At 42.4% G+C, this 18,800-nt stretch overlaps 1 protein-coding gene across 1 annotated transcript in view; it reads left to right on the top strand.

Moving 5' to 3' along the window:
- Window positions 1-12,017: 12,017 nt before the first annotated feature.
- Window positions 12,018-18,800, top strand: part of Adgrg4 (adhesion G protein-coupled receptor G4) — a 90,436-nt gene continuing 83,653 nt past the window's right edge. Inside the window, exon 1 of the mRNA XM_075958281.1 lies at window positions 12,018-12,558. Coding sequence (XP_075814396.1) covers window positions 12,018-12,558 — 541 coding nt within the window. The remainder of the gene's footprint in view (window positions 12,559-18,800) is intronic.

Below are 18,800 nucleotides of genomic sequence, written 5' to 3' on the forward strand. Positions count from 1 at the left end.
GTATCCAATCTCTTAGCCTGTGCCTTTTTATAGGTGAATTGAGACCATTAATATTAAGTGATATTAATGACCAGTGGTTGTTTACGCCAGATATTCTTATTGTTTTTGGAAGTAGAATTTGTGTGTCTCCCTTCTTTGAGTTGTGCTAGTGAAGGGTCGCTAGATGCCTGAGTTATTGTAAGCAGTGTTGGCAATGTTGGATTCCTTGGGTTGCGATTTTCCTTCTATTACTTTCTGTAGGGCTGGATTCGTGGCTACGTATTGTTTAAATTTGTTTTTATCCTGGAATGTCTTGATTTCTCCATTTATAGTGAACGAAAGCTTGGCTGGGTATAGTAGTCTGGGCTTGCATCCATGGTCTCTTAGCTTCTGCAGTACTTCTATCCAGGACCTTCTGGCTTTCATTGTTTCCATAGAGAAATCAGGTGTAAGTCTGATCGGTTTACCTTTATAAGTTACTTGGCCTTTTTCCTTTGCAGCTCTTAGTATTCTTTCTTTAACCTGTATATTTTGTGTTTTGATTATTATATGGCGAGGGGATGTTTTCCTTTGATCCAGTCTGTTTGGTGTTCTATATGCTTCTTGAATATTCAAAGGAATATCTTTCTTTATGTTGGGAAAGTTTTCTTCCATAATTTTGTTCAAAATATTTTCTGGGCCTTTGAGCTGTGACTCTTCTCCTTCTTCTATTCCTATTATTCTTAGATTTGGTCTTTTTATTGTGTCCCATATTTCCTGAATGTTTTGTGATGAGAATTTGTTGGCTTTGCAGTTTTCTTTGATCAGAGCGTTTATTTTCTCTATGTTGTCCTCAGAATCTGAGATTCTCTCTTCTATTTCTTGTATTCTATTGATTATGCTTGTTTCTGTAGGCTCTGCTCGTTGACCTAGATTTTCCATATCCAGCTGGGCCTCAGTTTGTGTTTTCTTCCTTGCTTCCATTTCAGTTTTCAATTCTTGAACTGTTTCCATTACCTGTTTGATCGTTCTTTCTTGGTTTCCCAGGGTATTATGTACGTATTTACTCATTTCTTCAAATTTTTGGTTATACTTCTCATCCATTTCTATAAGGGCATTTTTCACATGTTGTTTAAGGGACTCTACAGCTTTCATAAAGTCAATTTTTTCCACTTCTTCTGTGTTATGGTGTTGGAGACCTTCTGTTGTAAGATCGTTGGGTTCTGGTGTTTTCATGTTGTTTTTCAGATTATTGGGTGAATTCTTTCCTTGGCGCCTGCCCATCTCCTCCTATCGATGCTATCTAAGGGGTCTTTTAAAACTGGTTCAGGTTCCCCTGCTGGCCAGGGGCTCCTCTTACAAAATGCCCTTGCTCTGTTTCCTGGATCCTGCCGGGGGCCAAGATCCCTCTCTCCCCTCAGAAAGGTCTTCAGGAATAGGACCCGGCTCCTCCTTTGCCAGGGACCTCCCCAACCGAAGGCCTACCTCTTTGGTTTAATTGTAGTGGGGCGATCTGTTCTTGGTGTTGCGCGCGCGGTCCCTGCAGCCTGCTTCTCCTGTTGGGACGGTTCCCGCCGCCAGCAGCCTGTGTCCTCTGCTGCCGCTCTGGTCCCAGTGGGTCCCCGCCGGCTGCGCTGGGCGTCCTCCGGCCGCGTTCCGCCGCCCGGTGGTCCGGCCGCGTTCCGCCGCCCGGTGGTCCGGCCGCGTTCCGCCGCCCGGTGGTCCGGCCGCGTTCCGCCGCCCGGTGGTCCGGCCGCGTTGCGTTCCGCCGCCCGGTGGTCCGGCCGCGTTGCGTTCCGCCGCCCGGTGGTCCGGCCGCGTTGCGTTCCGCCGCCCGGTGGTCCGGCCGCGTTGCGTTCCGCCGCCCGGTGGTCCGGCCGCGTTGCGTTCCGCCGCCCGGTGGTCCGGCCGCGTTGCGTTCCGCCGCCCGGTGGTCCGGCCGCGTTGCGTTCCGCCGCCCGGTGGTCCGGCCGCGTTGCGTTCCGCCGCCCGGTGGTCCGGCCGCGTTGCGTTCCGCCGCCCGGTGGTCCGGCCGCGTTGCGTTCCGCCGCCCGGTGGTCCGGCCGCGTTGCGTTCCGCCGCCCGGTGGTCCGGCCGCGTTGCGTTCCGCCGCCCGGTGGTCCGGCCGCGTTGCGTTCCGCCGCCCGGTGGTCCGGCCGCGTTGCGTTCCGCCGCCCGGTGGTCCGGCCGCGTTGCGTTCCGCCGCCCGGTGGTCCGGCCGCGTTGCGTTCCGCCGCCCGGTGGTCCGGCCGCGTTGCGTTCCGCCGCCCGGTGGTCCGGCCGCGTTGCGTTCCGCCGCCCGGTGGTCCGGCCGCGTTGCGTTCCGCCGCCCGGTGGTCCGGCCGCGTTGCGTTCCGCCGCCCGGTGGTCCCCCTGCATATATTTTTAACACACTGTAAATCACTGAAAGGTCTTTTTGTTGATGTTTTTTTAATTTCTCTTTACTGTATCTCTCTCTCTTTTTCTGAACACATGAGCCTTTAAATTATGGAGCAATATGGGTAGGATTAAAGCTGTGGCTTTGGCAGCTAGATCCAGCCCATTCCTTAGCTTTCCAGCCTCATGGCGGAGGTACTGGTTGTAGCCATGTTTACCGTCACAACTCTATGGCGTTTTAAGGTCCTTGCCAGCAAGCAAACTGCAGCAATCTGTTCACAGACCACATTCAATCAGACTACCTGCTTGAATCTGAGTCAGAGTTTGCCCTGGCAGGACGGCCCAGAAAACCAGCATTTTAAAACAGCACAACTTTTTTCCTGCTACGGCTGAAAACCGAAAAGCATGCATTCAGCTTTTATCAACACTGTTTAAATGTTTTGTGGCAGGACCTCTTAAAAGAGCTGCAGGGTTTTGCAGCTAAGGCTGAGTCAGGAAGCCTCTCTTAGATGAGAGTGCTTCCTTACCTCTAGCAAGTAGAGCAGACCGGAGAAATTGCTGCTACCACGTTGGGCACCAGATGAAGGCGAAGGCATAAGTCACAAACAATCCCACACCAGTTTAGAATTATGATTAATAGAATGGTTATTTATTTAAAGGGGAAAAAACTTAGAGATCACCATCCCAGACAACAGCCCTCTGCGCAATCAGGAAGGGAGTCTAGTCGCTGGAAGTGGAGCAGGAAGTAAGAGAGAGTGAGAAGGGAAGTGGCCGCTTTTTAAAGGGAGAGGGACCACGCCCCAATGGGCTGGTATCTCAGCAGCTATTGGCTGGAGGAGCGGAAGGACCTCCCACAATACAGGCAAAATACTCCCCCCCCCACAACACTTTTAAAAATTAAAAAACACACAAAATCATCACTATTATGATAGAAAGAACACCCCCTCACTTTATGTAGGAAAAACAGCAAATAGAATTTAGAGTAAAAGGCATGAGTGTATAGAGGTAAAGAGATACAGGGAAGTCCAAACCAAGAGAGAACACACTTTGGGGGAGCAATCATGCAATGTGGACTTGAGGATTGGCAGGGAGCAGATGGCAGCATCCAAGCAGACATCTGCAATGGACAGCAAAATCACATGCAAAGGCACAGGTAGCCTTTTAAGCATGCCCTAGAGAGGCCCACTGGAGAAGGCTTGCGTAGCCAAACAGAAGGGCCAAAGCCCTGTCCACTTTGCCATAGCCCTACCTCCTCAGAGGCCTGCCTGCCAGATGCCTGGAGGTTGCAAAAGGGCACAGAGGGAGCACAGATGAAGTTGTAGAAGAAAGAGATTTCTACTGATGACACTGGCAAACATTGCAGTTGACATTTACATAGCACTTCATAGTTTATAGACACTGATACCCTAAATGGTAGTATTGTATCATCTTCTATGATGCCCTTCCACCCCAGATCTGGTAATTACTATTCCCATATGACCATGGGAAAAGGAAGCATAAAGAAGTGACAGGAATTTGTTTGTTTGTTTTTGTTTTTTGAGACAGGGTTTCTCTGTTTAAGAGCCTGGCCTCGAATTCATAGAGATTCACCTGTCTCTGCCTCCCAAGTGCTGGAAGTAAAGGCATGCAGCACTGCCACTGGCCAGCAGGAATTTGTTTACCATTTGTATAGCACTCACTATCTGCCAGACACTGTCCTGAGAGCTTTAAGTGCACTAATTGCTCCTGTCTGAGAGTCTGGGCTACCTCACTCAGGATAGTGTTTTCTATTTCTATCCATTTGCATGTAAAATTCAATATGTCATTGTTTTTTTTTAACCACTGAGTAGTACTCTAATATGTATATATTCCATACTTTCTTCATCCATTCTTCCATTGAAGGACATCTAGGTTGTTTCCAGGTTCTGGTTATTACAAATAATGCTGCTAAGAACATAGTTAAACAAATACTTTTGTAGTATGATAGAGCATCTTTTGGGTATATTCCCAAGAGTGGTATTGCTGGATCCTGTGATGGAGGAAGGTCATTGGTTAATTAAATAAAGAAACTGCTTGCCCTGATAGGTTAGAACATAGGTGGGTGGAGTAAACAGAACAGAATGCTGGGAGGAAGAGGAGGTGAGCTCAGAGACGCCATGCTCCCCTTTCCCGGGCAGACGCACGCGATCAAGCTCTGACCCAGGATGGACGTAGGTTAAGATCTTCCCTGGTAAGCCACCTCGTGGGCTACACAGATTATTAGAAATGGGCTAGTCCAGGTGCGAGAGTTAGCTGAGAAGAGCCTAGATATAATGGGCCAAGCAGTGTTTAAAAGAATACAATTTGTGTGTTGTTATTTCTGGTGTAAAGCTAGCCGTGTGGGAGCCGGGTGGGACGAAAAGCAGGCCAGCAGCTCCAATTACTACAATCCTGGGGTAGGTTGATCCCAAATTTCCCGAGAAACCACCACACTGATTTCCAAAGTGGTTGCACAAGTTTGCAGTCCCACCAGCAATGGATGAGTGTTCCCCTTACACCACATCCTCTCCAGCAAAGGCTATCATTGGTGGTTTTGATTTTAACCATTCTGACAGGTGTAAGATGGTATCTCAAAGTTGTTTTGAGGGGCTGAAGAGATGGCTCAGTGGTTAAGAGCATTGCCTGCTCTTCCAAAGGTCCTGAGTTCAATTCCCAGCAATCACATGGTGGCTCACAACCACATGGTGGCTCACAACCATCTGTAATGAGGTCTGGTGCCCTCTTATGGCCTGCAGACATACACACAGACAGAATATTGTATACATAATAAATAAATATTGTTTTTTTTTTTGAGACAGGGTTTCTCTGTAGCTTTGGTGCCCGTCCCGGAACTAGCTCTTGTAGACCAGGCTGGCCTCGAATTCCCAGAGATCTGCCTGCCTCTGCCTCCCGAGTGCTGGGATTAAAGGTGTGAGCCACCACCACCCGGCTATAATAAATAAATATTAAAAGTTGTTTTGATTTGCATTTCCCTGATAGCTAAGGAGGTTGAGCAGGACCTTAAGTGTCTCTTGGCCATTTGAACTTCTTCTGTTGAGAATTCTCTGTTCAGTTCAGTGTCCCATTTTTTAATTGGGTTAATTAGGATTTTAAAGTCTAGTTTCTTGAGTTCTTTATATATTTTGGAGATCAGACCTTTGTCTGTTGCGGGGTTGGTGAAGATCTTCTCCCAGTCAGTAGGTTGCCTTTTTGTCTTAATGACAGTGTCCTTTGCTTTACAGAAGCTTCTCAGTTTTAGGAGATCCCATTTATTCAAGCATATTCTTAACCTTACAGAGAACCACTTGGTTCTGCCCCTTGACTTCTGGGATTAAAGGTATGTGTCACCATACACTATATATACATACCTGAGTCCCATTTCACAAACCATCCAGCCTTGAAAAGCATCTCTGCGACTATATGAATCTACCTTATGTGTTTCCATACTCTGTTGTAGAGAGGTAACAATATTCCCAACGATTACAGGTCATCTATTGGCATATTCAGTAATGCTTCAATAGATAGCTTTGCAAATCTGGATAACTGCTGAGAATAAGTGACCATTGAGTGCTCAGCCCTAAGCAGAGTATCTGTGCCACCTACTTCAATTCTCAGGACCACTGTGGATGAGAGGCTAGAACTGCTACAGGGGCTAAGCTCCGTCTTCTGGATCTGACATGCCCCATGCAATCATGAACATACCGCAGCTGGGATTACTGGCATAAGGCCTCTCCAAACAAGGAAGGAAGAAAGGAGGAGCGTCAGAGTAGGATGGGGACTAGTTGGGATAAAGGGGATTGATGGGAGTGGGGAGGGGTTGAGACAGGATACTAAGGTAGAACGCGATCTCAGCGCACTGTATACAAGTATGAAGTTGTTCAAACTAAGAACTTCCAACACTACCACAATATATCCTTGTACTTGCATCTCTGTAAATCTATCCCTGTGTATATGTGTATTCGTCTAGAATAAGCTGATGAAACTGCAATCGCAAGGTCAAAAGTATATGTACAATTATACACAATAAAAATTGTCAAGACATTCACAAATTGCTTTTCAAAAATGCTTCTTAATTGGCCCTCCTACTAGCAGCATGTAGAAATGACTCATTTCCCCACAGGCCTGCCAATGCTAGGTATTCTCAACTTGTGAAAATTCCAGCAATCTAGAGCAGAGCATTGTAGCACACACTTATATTCCTGTCACAGTAGGGGGTAAGGTAGAGCTAGGAGGATCTTGAGTTTGAGGCCATCCAGGGCAGCTTGGCTATATACCAAGACCCTATCTCAGAAGAAAATAGCTTTTAAAAACCAGTCTACTAGAGAGACATAGTACACCATTCTTTCAGAATGTTTGAATATAGTGAAATGATATACTTCTTTATATTGTCAGTCTTCATATTTTTGATTTTGTACATTGATCATTCCTTTCATTTGGTAACTGACTTTGTATAAGTGAATTGAAGAGAGAAGATGCCCTTAGAGACTACCTAACATTATGATGCATTCTTTTTAAAGGGCTAAGTAAACCCTAGAGATTTATGCTCACCATAAACTGCATTCTTATATGTTGTGTTTGATGTTATTTTACTGAACAGAACAGAAAGACACTGTTAAGCAACAATAGCGGATACTTGAACTTCATGGTGGTTATCATCTTGTTTCATATTTCTTAACCACATGATGGTAAGATCATATAATCACATAAACTGGGAACAACAGGAGTTCTTGCATGTTGATGTAGTGTGTATGTGTGCACATCCAAGTTGAGAATGTGTGTGTGTGTGTGTGTGTGTGTGTGTGTGTGTACATGCAAGCTGAGGATGTGTGGAAGTGTGTATGGACATGAATATACTTATGAGTCTCTGCTTTAAAAGGTGTTAAGTACAGGAATGGAGAGAGAGGGAGAGCATGATCAGAGATTGTCTGGAGCCTCTCATTTGGAACCATCTCTCAGAAGCAGGAAAGTGGTCACTCTGTCAGCCTCTGTAAGGTGCTGTCATAGCTGTCAGTGTTTCAGACCAGTGGTCCTAGAACTCCTACAATAGGTAGTAGATATAGATTGTAACTGCATTTTGTCATGGGGCTTTTGGGTTATCTTGGGCTGTGTGGGGACTGGAAGTAGGTTGATATTGGAAAATCTTCAGATATTTCTGTTTTTTTTATAGAGTATTCTCTTTTTTATTTTTCATTGACATTTATTGAGCTCTACGTTTTTCTTTGCTCTCCTTCCTGCCTCTCCCCTCCTACTTTCAACCCTCCCCCAAGGTCCCCATGCTCCCAATTTACTCAGGAGATTTTGTCTTTTTCTACTTTCTACTTCCCATGTAGACTATATCTATGTAAGTCTCTCTTAGTGTCCACATTGTTGTCTAAGTTCTCTGGGATTGTGGTTTCTGGACTGGTTTTCTTTGCTTTATGTTTAAAAACCACCTATGAGTGAGCACATGTGATAATTGTCTTTCTGGGTCTGTCTGGGTTACCTCACTCAAAATAATGTTTTCTAGCTCCATCCATTTTCCTGCAAAATTCAAGATGTTATATTTTTTTTTGCTGTGTAGTACTGTGTAAATGTACCACGTTTTTCTTATCCGTTCTTTGATTGAGGAACATTTAGGTTATTTCCAGGCTATGACAAACAAAGCTGCTATGAACATAGTTGAACATGTGTCCTTGTGGCACGATTGAGCATCCTGTGGACATATACCCAACAGTGGCATGACTGGGTCTTGAGGAAGGTTGTTTCCTAATTTTCTGAGAAATCGCCACACTGACATCCAAAGGGGTTGTACCAGCTTGCATTCCCACCAGCAATGCAGAAGTGTTTCCTTTTCCCCACATCATCTCCAGCATAAGTTGTCATCAGTGTTTTTGATCTTGGTCATTCTTACAGGTGTAAGATGGAATCTCAGAGTTGTTTTGATTTGCATTTCTCTGATGACTAAGGATGTTGAACATTTCCTTAAGTGTCTTTCAGCCATTTTAGATTCCTCTGTTGAGAGTTATCTGTTTAGGTCTGTACTCCATTTTGTGAATTGGATTATTTGTTCTTGAGATGACCAATGTCTTGAGTTCTTTGTGTATTTTGGAGATCAGACCTCTGTCTGATGTGGAGTTAGTGAAGATCTTTTCCCATTCTATAAGGCCGTCGTTTTGTCTTGTTGACCGTGTCCTTTGCTTTTCATAAGCTTTTCAGGTTTAGGAGGTCCCATTAATATATTAATTGTTTCTCTCAGTGTCTGTGCTGCTGGGATTATTTTTAGGAAGTGGTTCCCTGTGCCAATACATTCGAGTGTACTTCCCACTTTCTCTTCTCTAAGGTTCAGTGTGGCTGGCTTTATGTTGAGGTCTTTGATCCATTTGGACTCAAGTTTTGTGCATGGAGATAGATATGGGTCTATTTTCATTTTTCTACATGTTGATATCCAGTTATGCCAGCACCATTTGTTAAATATGCTTTCTTTTCTCTATTAGATATTTTTTGCTTCTTTATCAAAGATCAGGTGTTCGAAGATGTGTGGATCGATATCCAGGTCTTCTATTCGGTTCCATTGGTCCTCCTGTCTGTTCTTATGCCAGGACCAGGCAGGCTGTTTTCAGAACTGTAGCTTACAGAGTATTTATTAAGGTGGAGCACAGAAGAGGTTAAATAAGGTACCTTAGCTCTTCTGCTTTTCTAGCACATCGGAGCCCAGCTGACAGGAATCCAGTAGAGATGGTGTCAAGGTTCACACTAACACTAACAGCTGTAACTTGAGCAGGATTTGTGATCCACATGAAATCCACAATGAATTGCAGCAAATCTGTGACCCTCAAACTTGCTCAGGCTCAGTATCTGAACATACAGATGTTTGCAATGATCACTGGCTTCAGGGTTTTCTTGTTTGTTTGTTGTTTTGTTTTGTTTTTCCACGAGACAGGGTTTCCTTGTAGCTGAAGTTTAATGGCCTGGTGGTTTGAAACGTCCTCCCTACTTCTATTTTTGTGTCTTACTGCTTCAAAGAACTTCTCCATTTCTTTATCCCTAAGGGAAAAGAAATATAATCACTAAATACTTCTTTTTTATTTATTTATTTTTTTATTGAAAAAATTTCTGCCTCCTCCCCGCCTCCCATTTCCCTCCCCTCCCCCTACTCCTCTCCCCCTCCCCCCAATCCTTTCCCCCCCCTCCATTCCCCCTCCCTCTCCAGTCTGAAGAGCAGTCTGGATTCCCTGCCCTGTGGGAAATCCAAGGTCCTCCCCCAGCTCCATTCAGGTCCAGGAAGGTGAACATCCAAACAGGCTAGGCTCCCACAAAGCCAGAACATTACGTAGGATCAAAACCCAGTGCCATTGTTCCTGGCTTCTCATCAGCCCTCATTGTCGGCCATGTTCAGAGAGCCCGGTTTTATCCCATGCTTATTCAGTCCCAGTCCAGTTGGCCTTGGTGAGCTCCCAATCAGCCCCACTGTCACAGTAGGTAGGCGCACCCCTCGCGGTCCTTACTTCCTTGCTCATTTTCTCCCTCCTTTTGCTCCTCATTTGAACCTTGGGAGCTCAGTCCAGTACTCCACTGTGGGTTTCTGTCTCTATCTCCATCCATCACCAGGTTAAGGTTCTATGGTGATATGCAAGATATTCATCAGTATGGCTATAGGATAGGGTCATTTCAGGTTCCCTCTCCTCAGTTGCCCAAGGAACTAGCTGGGGACATCTCCCTGGACACCTGCGAGCCCCTCTAGAGTCAAGTCTCTTGCCAACCCTAAGATGGCTCCCTTAATTAGGTTATATCCTTCCCTGCTCCCATATCCACCCTTCCTTTATCCCAACCATCCCATTCCTCCAAGCTGCCCTCATCCTCCCCTTCTCACTTTTTTTCTCCCCATTTCCCCTTACCCCCATCCCACCCCACCCCCAAGTTCCCAGTTTTTGCCCGGCAGTCTTGTCTACTTCCCATATCCAGGAGGATGACTATATGTTTTTCTTTGGGTTCACCTTCTTATTTAGCTTCTCTAGGATCACAAATTAATTATAGGCTCAATGTCCTTTATTTATCAGATATTTCTATGTTAGCTATGGTCTCCAAGGTTTCTAGTGGTGACTGTGCTCCCACTCAATAGTGTCTTATGACACAGGAGCATGCCTACTTTCATTTTTTGTAGATATTATAAAACTGCTTGTCAAAGTACTGTAGCACAGCTTGAAACAGATTCAGGGAACATGGTGGAACAGGAGGCAGAAAGAACGCAAGAGATGGACGATGGGGAGGAGTGTTGTGGAATGCTCTTTTCTGGATATGGCATGAACTCACAGGTGCAGTGGTGACAAGACTACACAAGACTTGGCCCATCACCATTCCATCACTGATGGAGGAGGGGACTTCTCCTTCCCAGAGAGCGCAGTTGTAAGCTGTTAAAAGGTATTGAGTGGAAGTCATGTTCCTCAGTGACATTGCCACTGGTACATTGTCCCCACTCAACCAAATACATACCACATACTCAGGCATGCAACCCTAATTCAATTTAGTGTGTTCACAAAAAATAGGCATGAAAGTAGGGAAGGAAATACAGAAGAAGGGATTTGGTGAGAGGGGGGGAAATTGATAAGAAAGAATAATGTAAACTTTGATCACAGAACATTATATATTATATACAATTGTGTATAATTGTAGAAGAATAAATAAAAAGTCTCAATGAGATGTCTTTCAGTGAAGTTTGAAAGGACTTTGTGAATATCATCTTATTTTATCTTCAAATAATCTTTAAAAACCTTGAAGATAGGGATTATTGGTCATAGGCTCTAATGTAACTGATAGCTCCTTGTGGCAACAAATGCATAACACTTTGGCTCTAAATTCCCATTTTTCTGAAGCAAACAGTGAGGCTGGGGTAGGTTCAGTTACTTGTTCAAGGTTTAAGAGTGGATGAGCACCAGAGCCAGGGCTTCCAAGGTGTCTGACTTTCAATAGACATAACTGGTTCCGTGGATGTCTTGAAGTTTTTAAGTCAATGTGGGCCTTAGGAAGGAAATGGGAGGGTGCCCTGTGTAGGGCCATGTCTGCCATTCATTCCTGAGGCCAAGCAGACATCCTAGAGCTTTGGGGCTATCTAGTTATGCAGCCCTCAAGCCTTTGTCAGGGCCTTCCATTGAGAAGCAGTCTCAAGAGGCACAAGAAATCAGTCATTTGGCTCAGAAAAAGGCATTGGGGAAGCAAATTGCTGTTGCATCATGAATGTAATAAGGCAGTTAAGTGGGTGGAAATAATTCTCTTTTGATTATATGCATGAGGACTGTGTAGCAAATTTGAAGTCCAGGCTGCCTTTTTTGGCCTTTTCCTCCCACTAGCCACACTTCTATATGTCCAAACTGTCCAGCTGGTGTGTGCTTGGGGAACACTTAATCTAACTTTTCATATTAGCCCAGGTAAAATAGAATCAGGGAGAAACTCTTCTGCCAAAAGAATCACACATCACTGTCAAATAGAGATGATTTTTGTATATCTATTATTTCCTTATTTGCATCAAGATTGACTCATAATTATATTGTACAATTTGACTATACTGCCAAAGATGATAGGAAAAAAATTAACTGAAATTTCATTTGTTTTCTCTTCTTTTTCTCCAAATTTGCACAGATTCACTTTCCCTGAAAGGAAAAAGGCTGGATTTTTATGGAGAAGGCGAGACATATGTCAGTCTGGCCAACACCATGCCCGGACTCAGCCGTCTCACAGCATGCATTGATCTGATATCCATGACCGACAGCTCCCATCACTGGATGGCTTTCTCTTATATTACTAATAATACTCTCCTGGGAAGAGAAGATATAGCCCTTGGACTTGCGGGAGACCAGCAGCAGCTGATACTATACAACTTTGGCAAGACCTTTTACATCAGCTATCGTCTGACTCCATTGCATTGGCATACCATGTGCTTGACATGGGATGGAGTGAAGGGCAGATTAGAGCTTTTCCGGAACAAAGAAAGGATACTCGCAATAATGGACCAGCCACACAGCCTGCCTTCTGATGGGACTTTGTTCTTAGGGCACTTTCCCGGGAATGGAGAGAGCCTGATTAAAACTGTGGTACCTCGCTTTACCAGTAGCTTGTATTACTTTCAGCTCTGGGACAGCATCCTGGAAAATGAGGAGTTTATGACATGCTTATATGGAAACGTAGTTAGTTGGGAAGATGACGTTTGGCTCATGCACAAGATAAGTCCAGCTGTTGACAGGAGACTGCGCTGCTGTGAGTAACATACACCTTTTTTTCCTCGGCAAGGGTAGAATTGGTGCATCCCTGCTCTGTTCACAAATAAGGCTGAAATTATCCATTCCTAGATCAAGGCTCTGTCTTCCTCCAAGGCACCCAAGGCTCTCACAATTTTGTCACCTGCTTTTTGATGTAGAGAAAACACTGTTTTCTTTTCCCTTTTATTTTTAATATAACTTCAAACTCATAGAGAATATATGTGAACAACAAAATCTATAGATTATTTACCTATGAATCAGTGGTTAACCCTTTTTTGTCCACCTGCTTTATCATTCTTCTCATTTTCATCTCTTTCTTGCTGTGCATTTGCCCATCTGTCTGTCTGTCAGTCAGTCTCTGTCTGTCTCTGTCTCTCTGTCTTTGTCTGTCTGTCTGTCTGTCTGTCTGTCTGTCTGTCTCTCTCTCTCTCTCTCTCTCACACACACACACCCCATATCACATTCCTCATTTGTTTTGGGGTCAAGAGAGTAAGAAGAAGGCATGATTCTTTCTTACTCCCATTTGTCTCAGCGTATATGTACCCTAAGGATTAGAAATTGTGTTAATTGTATCACAGTGAAGAAAATAAATTTTAACATGAATACAACATTAACATCTAATTGCTAGCTGATCTTAAAATTTAGTCAACTATTCTAATAATTTCTTTTGTAATTTTTGTTTGGCCTAAGATCTGTTTTACAACCATGCATTGCATCTAGTTACCAAGTCTCTTTACATCTTCAGTCCTTCCTTTGGTTTTGTAACCTAGACATTCCTAGTATATAGCCCACTTGTTTCATGGATCATCCCTTAGTTTGGATTTGTCTGTTGTTTTTGGTAGCTAAATTCTGGCTGTGTCTTTTTGGTAGGAATACTGCAAAAGTAATGCTGTGTTCTCTCAGTAGAAACATGGGGCCAAATTGTCCCCACATTCATGATGATAAATTTGATCACTTGGTTTTGATGTCTGTCAGAGTTTGTCACTGGAAATGTATCCTTTGCAATTAATTTCTTGGGAGATGTTTGGAGACAATGTAAACATCCTCCTATCAAACTGTTTTTTGTTTGTTGTTTCAAGACAGAGTTTCTCTGTGTAACAGTCCTGGATGTCCTAGAACTCGCTCTGTAGACCAGGCTGGCCACAACCTGGCAGAGATCCTCCTGCCTCTGTCTTCCAAGTGTTGGATTAAAGGTGTGTGCCATCACTGTCCAGCTTCTCATAGTCTATTATTCTATTTTAAGGAAGACATCTTCCTTTTTCCAAATTAATTAATTAATTCATGTTTATTTGTATAGACATGAACTTATGGATTCTAATTTAATCATTAGGTTTCCAGTTGTTACTATCGCTTATTTTGATATGACAGTTGTTGTATATTTGGCCAGTGGGAACCCTTCAACCTGGCTCCCCTGTCCCTTTGATACATTCCATCATTCTTTCCATATCCTCTGGCTTTCTGGTAAAAGAGGAATACTGCAGGCTCATTTCATACCTTTTTCTGTCAGCCTAGAGTCAGCCATTTTGCCAAGGAGACCTGGTTCCTTTTTGTAAATATATATATGTACATATGTATATCTAGTATTAATTATATATTGTAATTCATAAATATGATAACATACACACATAAATATTTTACTTTTCTTGGTATAATGATGTTAACCAAAGCCTTCTTGGAATTATATATATATATTTATCCTTCTCTCTGGTTTTGAGATGGCAATATAGGGTTACTTTTCTCGATGCAATGGCATTTTCCTTTCAACTTCTATCATGATCAACAATAGCATCCCTGAAGTACATGTGTTCAGTGACAATAGGATTTTTCAGAAATGTATGTGTTCTGTTCTTTTGACTTTGGCAACAAGTTAGGCAAAGAATAGGGCCTAGGTATAGACCCAGGAATGTTCACATAGGTTTGGGGCATATGCTTTCTGGGTGCAGAATGGGTTGAAGGCATCAACACATTGCACTGGGTTTCTGTTGCTTTGGGACCAGTATGGAAGAAAAACTATTCTTTATGATTTTAGGTGAAGACCCTGGTTTTGCTGTCGGTTTCCCTCCTTTTTGAGGTCTTCCAAATAAAGGAGATTGGTTCTAGGTGACTCTAATTACAAAACTGAGTTAGAGATTAAGAAATCAAGCCTGAATGGCTTATTCAACATATAATGAAATTTTACTTTTGTCCTAAGAAACCAGAAGACTAGCCCTTATAAATGCACAAGCTTTAGAGCAGCCTTTGAAAACACAAGGAAGAGTTCTCCCGCTCCCCCAACCAAATAACCAAGTCTAATTAAAATTAAGGTGCTGCAAACCCTCATTTATTCTTTCTCTTTTGCACACCTTTTCCTTTTATTGTTTAAAAGAAAACAAACTATCTTTTTTCATTTTACATACTAATCCCAGATCCCACTCCCTCTCCTCCTCTCATTCCCTCCACCTTCCCCCATTTCACCTCCAATCCACTGTCCAGCAACTGATGGAGAAAGGGACAGAGATCCACAGCAGAGCACTGGGCTGAGCTCCCAAAGTCCAGTCAAAGAGTCAGAGGAGTGAGAATATGAGCAAAAAGGTCAAGACCATGATGGGGACACCCACTGAAACTGTTTACCTGAGCTATGAGAGCTCACCAACTCTGACCAGACAGGGAAGGAACTAGTATAGGACCAAACTAGACCCTCTGAATGTGGGTGACAGTTGTATGGCTGGGCAGATTGAGGGGCCACTGACAGTGGCACCAAGGATTTGTCCCTATTGCTTGTACTGGCTTTTTGGGAACCCATTCTCTTTGGATATATACCCTGATCAGCCTAGATATAGTAGGGAGGGTCTTAGACCTTCCCCAAAGCAATGCGTCTTGTACACTTTTTAAGGTACAAATATACAATCCATTGTCATGGGCTGAGTCCTTCTGAATATAATACATAATAACCCAAAATACCAAACAGGAAAAACATTACCTAAAATGACAATTAAGCAAAAGAACAGAAGATGTTCTCTCTCCTATTCAGGTTTCTCCAAGTGTTCTTTCAAAACCTTTGAACAGGAGTTCCTAAACTGAGGGACAGAGTAGCCTAGACTTGAGTTGAAAAGGCCCTTGAAATTGTCTAAAGCAGCCACGTAGATTTTTTTCCCCTGAAGACAGAGGCTCCAGTTTCCGGTATATTCTGGAAATATTAGTTCCTGCCTTTTACCAAGTTCTTGCCAAGGTCTGGGCATTTTAAAGATTAAGAAAAGAGAGCTGATAAGCATTCTCTAAGGTTACCAGTCAAGCAAGTTGTGCTGCTGGCATTTAAGCAAAGATGTTACAAAATCCATGTTCCTTTCACTCCTACACCATGCAGAACAGTCTAAGCCAGGGCGTCTCTGCCTTCCTAATGCTGAAACTCCTTAATACAGTTCCTAAGGTTGGGGTGAGCCCCAACCATAAAATTATTATTGTTACTTCATAACTGTAATTTTGCTGCTGTTATGAATCGCAGTGGAAATATCTGACATGGAGGATATCCAATATGAAACCCCTGTGAAAGGGTCATTGAACCCCCAAAGGAGTCATGACCCACAGTTGAGAAGCACTTGACTAAGGAGAATCTGCGACTCCACATGCTTCTAGGGTCAGAGGTGCTTTCTTTGCAGGGAATTTCTGCTGCTGATAGTCTCCCTGCAGAAATTAGGCAAGCAGCTTGAGTCACTGCCATCCTCACCACTAACGGAAGGGTAATAGCATAACATTTGTCTCATTTCTGTCTTCACCGTAGGACAGCTAGGAACATGGTGGATAAGTGTGAGTGATTACAGCATACCTAGCTTCAGCTTCTAATACATTTGTATTTATGCTCTAGAGAAGGATTATGACCCTTAAAGATCAATTTTAATGAGCATATTACTAGGTCACAAATCTCAATAAATCTGTTTACACATAAAAATATATATACATATACATTTTTATTCATGAGAACAAGGTTTTGGGGGAACATGTAACAGAAAACCATGACCCCTGTCTAGGTTTAATGACCATGTACTCACGACAGCTGGAGCTAACTCAGAAATATTTAAACAGCATACTGATAAATAGTAACCGTAAAGGTGCTGGTCATTATGAATTTATTTCTGGGACGATTAAAGTTTCTTTATTTTTGAAAATTTCATACATGGTTGTGAATGAAATAATTTTAACAATACAAAAATGTGCAAAGCAAAACTTCCCCTTCAGTTTTTTCATAGAGGTATCTATTCTTAAAATATATTTTTATGTTGTATATAAGTACATATGCACATATGCATGTATATGTATGGTATGTACAATTTAATAAATAAAACATACATACTTAACTACATATTGTCCTACAAGTTGATTCAACAGTAGTATTATCATGGACATAAAAGTACATTTAAATCTATTTTTGGAGTTCTCCATATTTCATAGTATATATGTAACTTAATTTATTTAGCTGACCTACGATTGATGAATATTTAAATTGCTTCACTGTTTTAGCCACAAATAATGCCACAACAAATTTCCTCATGTGAGTATGCATCTTGCTCTTCGGCTTGAAATGTTGTAGAATTTTTTTCTAAGAATACTATTTTTCAGAAAATGTAAATGAGCTTTTATAATTTTATTGATCAGCATTTAGCCAGTTATTTTTTATCAATGTTCACTAAAATTAATATACCTTTCCAGGTAAAATTATTAGATACATACAGTAAAAAGATAATACATAAAGGTATAAATAAAATCTCCTTTCACTGCAATCCCTTACCCCAAGTGACTCTCCTCAAAAGTAAGAGTTGTTAGTACTTCTGCAGAAAGGAACTTTGGTTTAAACACAAATAGTTTGCTGCTTCACTGTTAGGTTCATTACTGTATCTTTTTCTTAACCAGTATGGATTGGTGATATTTCAATTTCAGAAAATGTAGAACTCCTTGATTATTTGGAGGTATAGGCTATAGAATGATATAGTAGAGTGAGGGTACCCTATACTTTAGTCCGTAAGGTCAAGCCATTTAAAGGACTTTTTGTTTCCAGTTTTGCCCAAGACAAAAGCCTCCATGATTTTAAAGTGGTGGTGACAAAAATCCTTGAAGCAACCATTTAGCACCAATACAAACTTCAGATCTTCTCTTGTTTTCCGTTCAGAAGCATGGCACAACAAAGGGTTTGTTCTAATGTGTGAATGAATGCATGAAGACAACGAGTCTTCCAAATACACAGAAATAAAATTCCTCTTGGTTATGTATCAGAGACCCTCCTATTGAAAAGAATGAAACGCTATGAATTGAGTCCATCTTGGGAAATCTACAGTCTATTAAAGCATAGCAGTCCTCCATCTGTGGAGGCATTGATTTGTTGAGCTTTATTAATTGATAGAATGTTCCAGCTGCCTTGGATTACTTTATGAAATATGCAGAGATGGATTGTATTGTCGGTGTACTTTCTAAAGGCCTTTGTTTGCCCCGCTATTAATCCTTCTATCCAATTATCGGTTCTCATCCGGACAATTCTGTGGTGATGGGCTCTCCAGCTAACAGGCAACTTGGCCTTGCCCTTGTGCATCAATTCTTTCTGCTAGCCTCATTTTTCATCAGGAAAGATAAGCATGAACAGTTGTAGTTCACTTCGACCTCCCTTATTGGTATTCTCCCGCACAAGGTGACATTCTGTAGATTCAGAGATGAGGTTTGTAGCTGCTCTCTCTCTTACAAGATTCATTTTCTACTTCCTTACTTGAGAACTGAAATCAGGCACCATTTTGGCAAAGCACTTTTTTTTATTATTATTTAAAGATACTCATTTTGGATTTTCATACCCCATGGGCAATTCTGTTTGTGGCAGTTTCTGGTCACCATTAGTTCTCACAAATTTAATCAACACATTGAATTATATTTACAGGGGTTGTGATTGAAAGAAAAGCCAGATGCAGTGTGTGAGCTAGAACAACACACAGATTTAATATGAGTTGATATATCCAAATCACAACCAGAATTTGGTATCTTGCTAAATGTTCTACTTAATATTCTGTTGGCAGGTACATCTGCCACCAAATGTCTCATAAATATTCAGCTACTCTATACCTCTGATCTCCAGCTCCAAATGACTACACTAACACAATTTAATGTAGAGTGAAAGAGCAAATGGCAATTAAGCCCATAGGCCCCTGTGCTTTCGCATGGATTATCTCCACTTTACCATACAGACAGGGAGACTCATGTATGTCATTTCTGAAGTGATCATTTGCT

Source organism: Microtus pennsylvanicus, chromosome X (genome assembly GCF_037038515.1).
Source record: "Microtus pennsylvanicus isolate mMicPen1 chromosome X, mMicPen1.hap1, whole genome shotgun sequence".
In the NCBI taxonomy this organism is placed as follows: Eukaryota; Metazoa; Chordata; class Mammalia; order Rodentia; family Cricetidae; genus Microtus; species Microtus pennsylvanicus.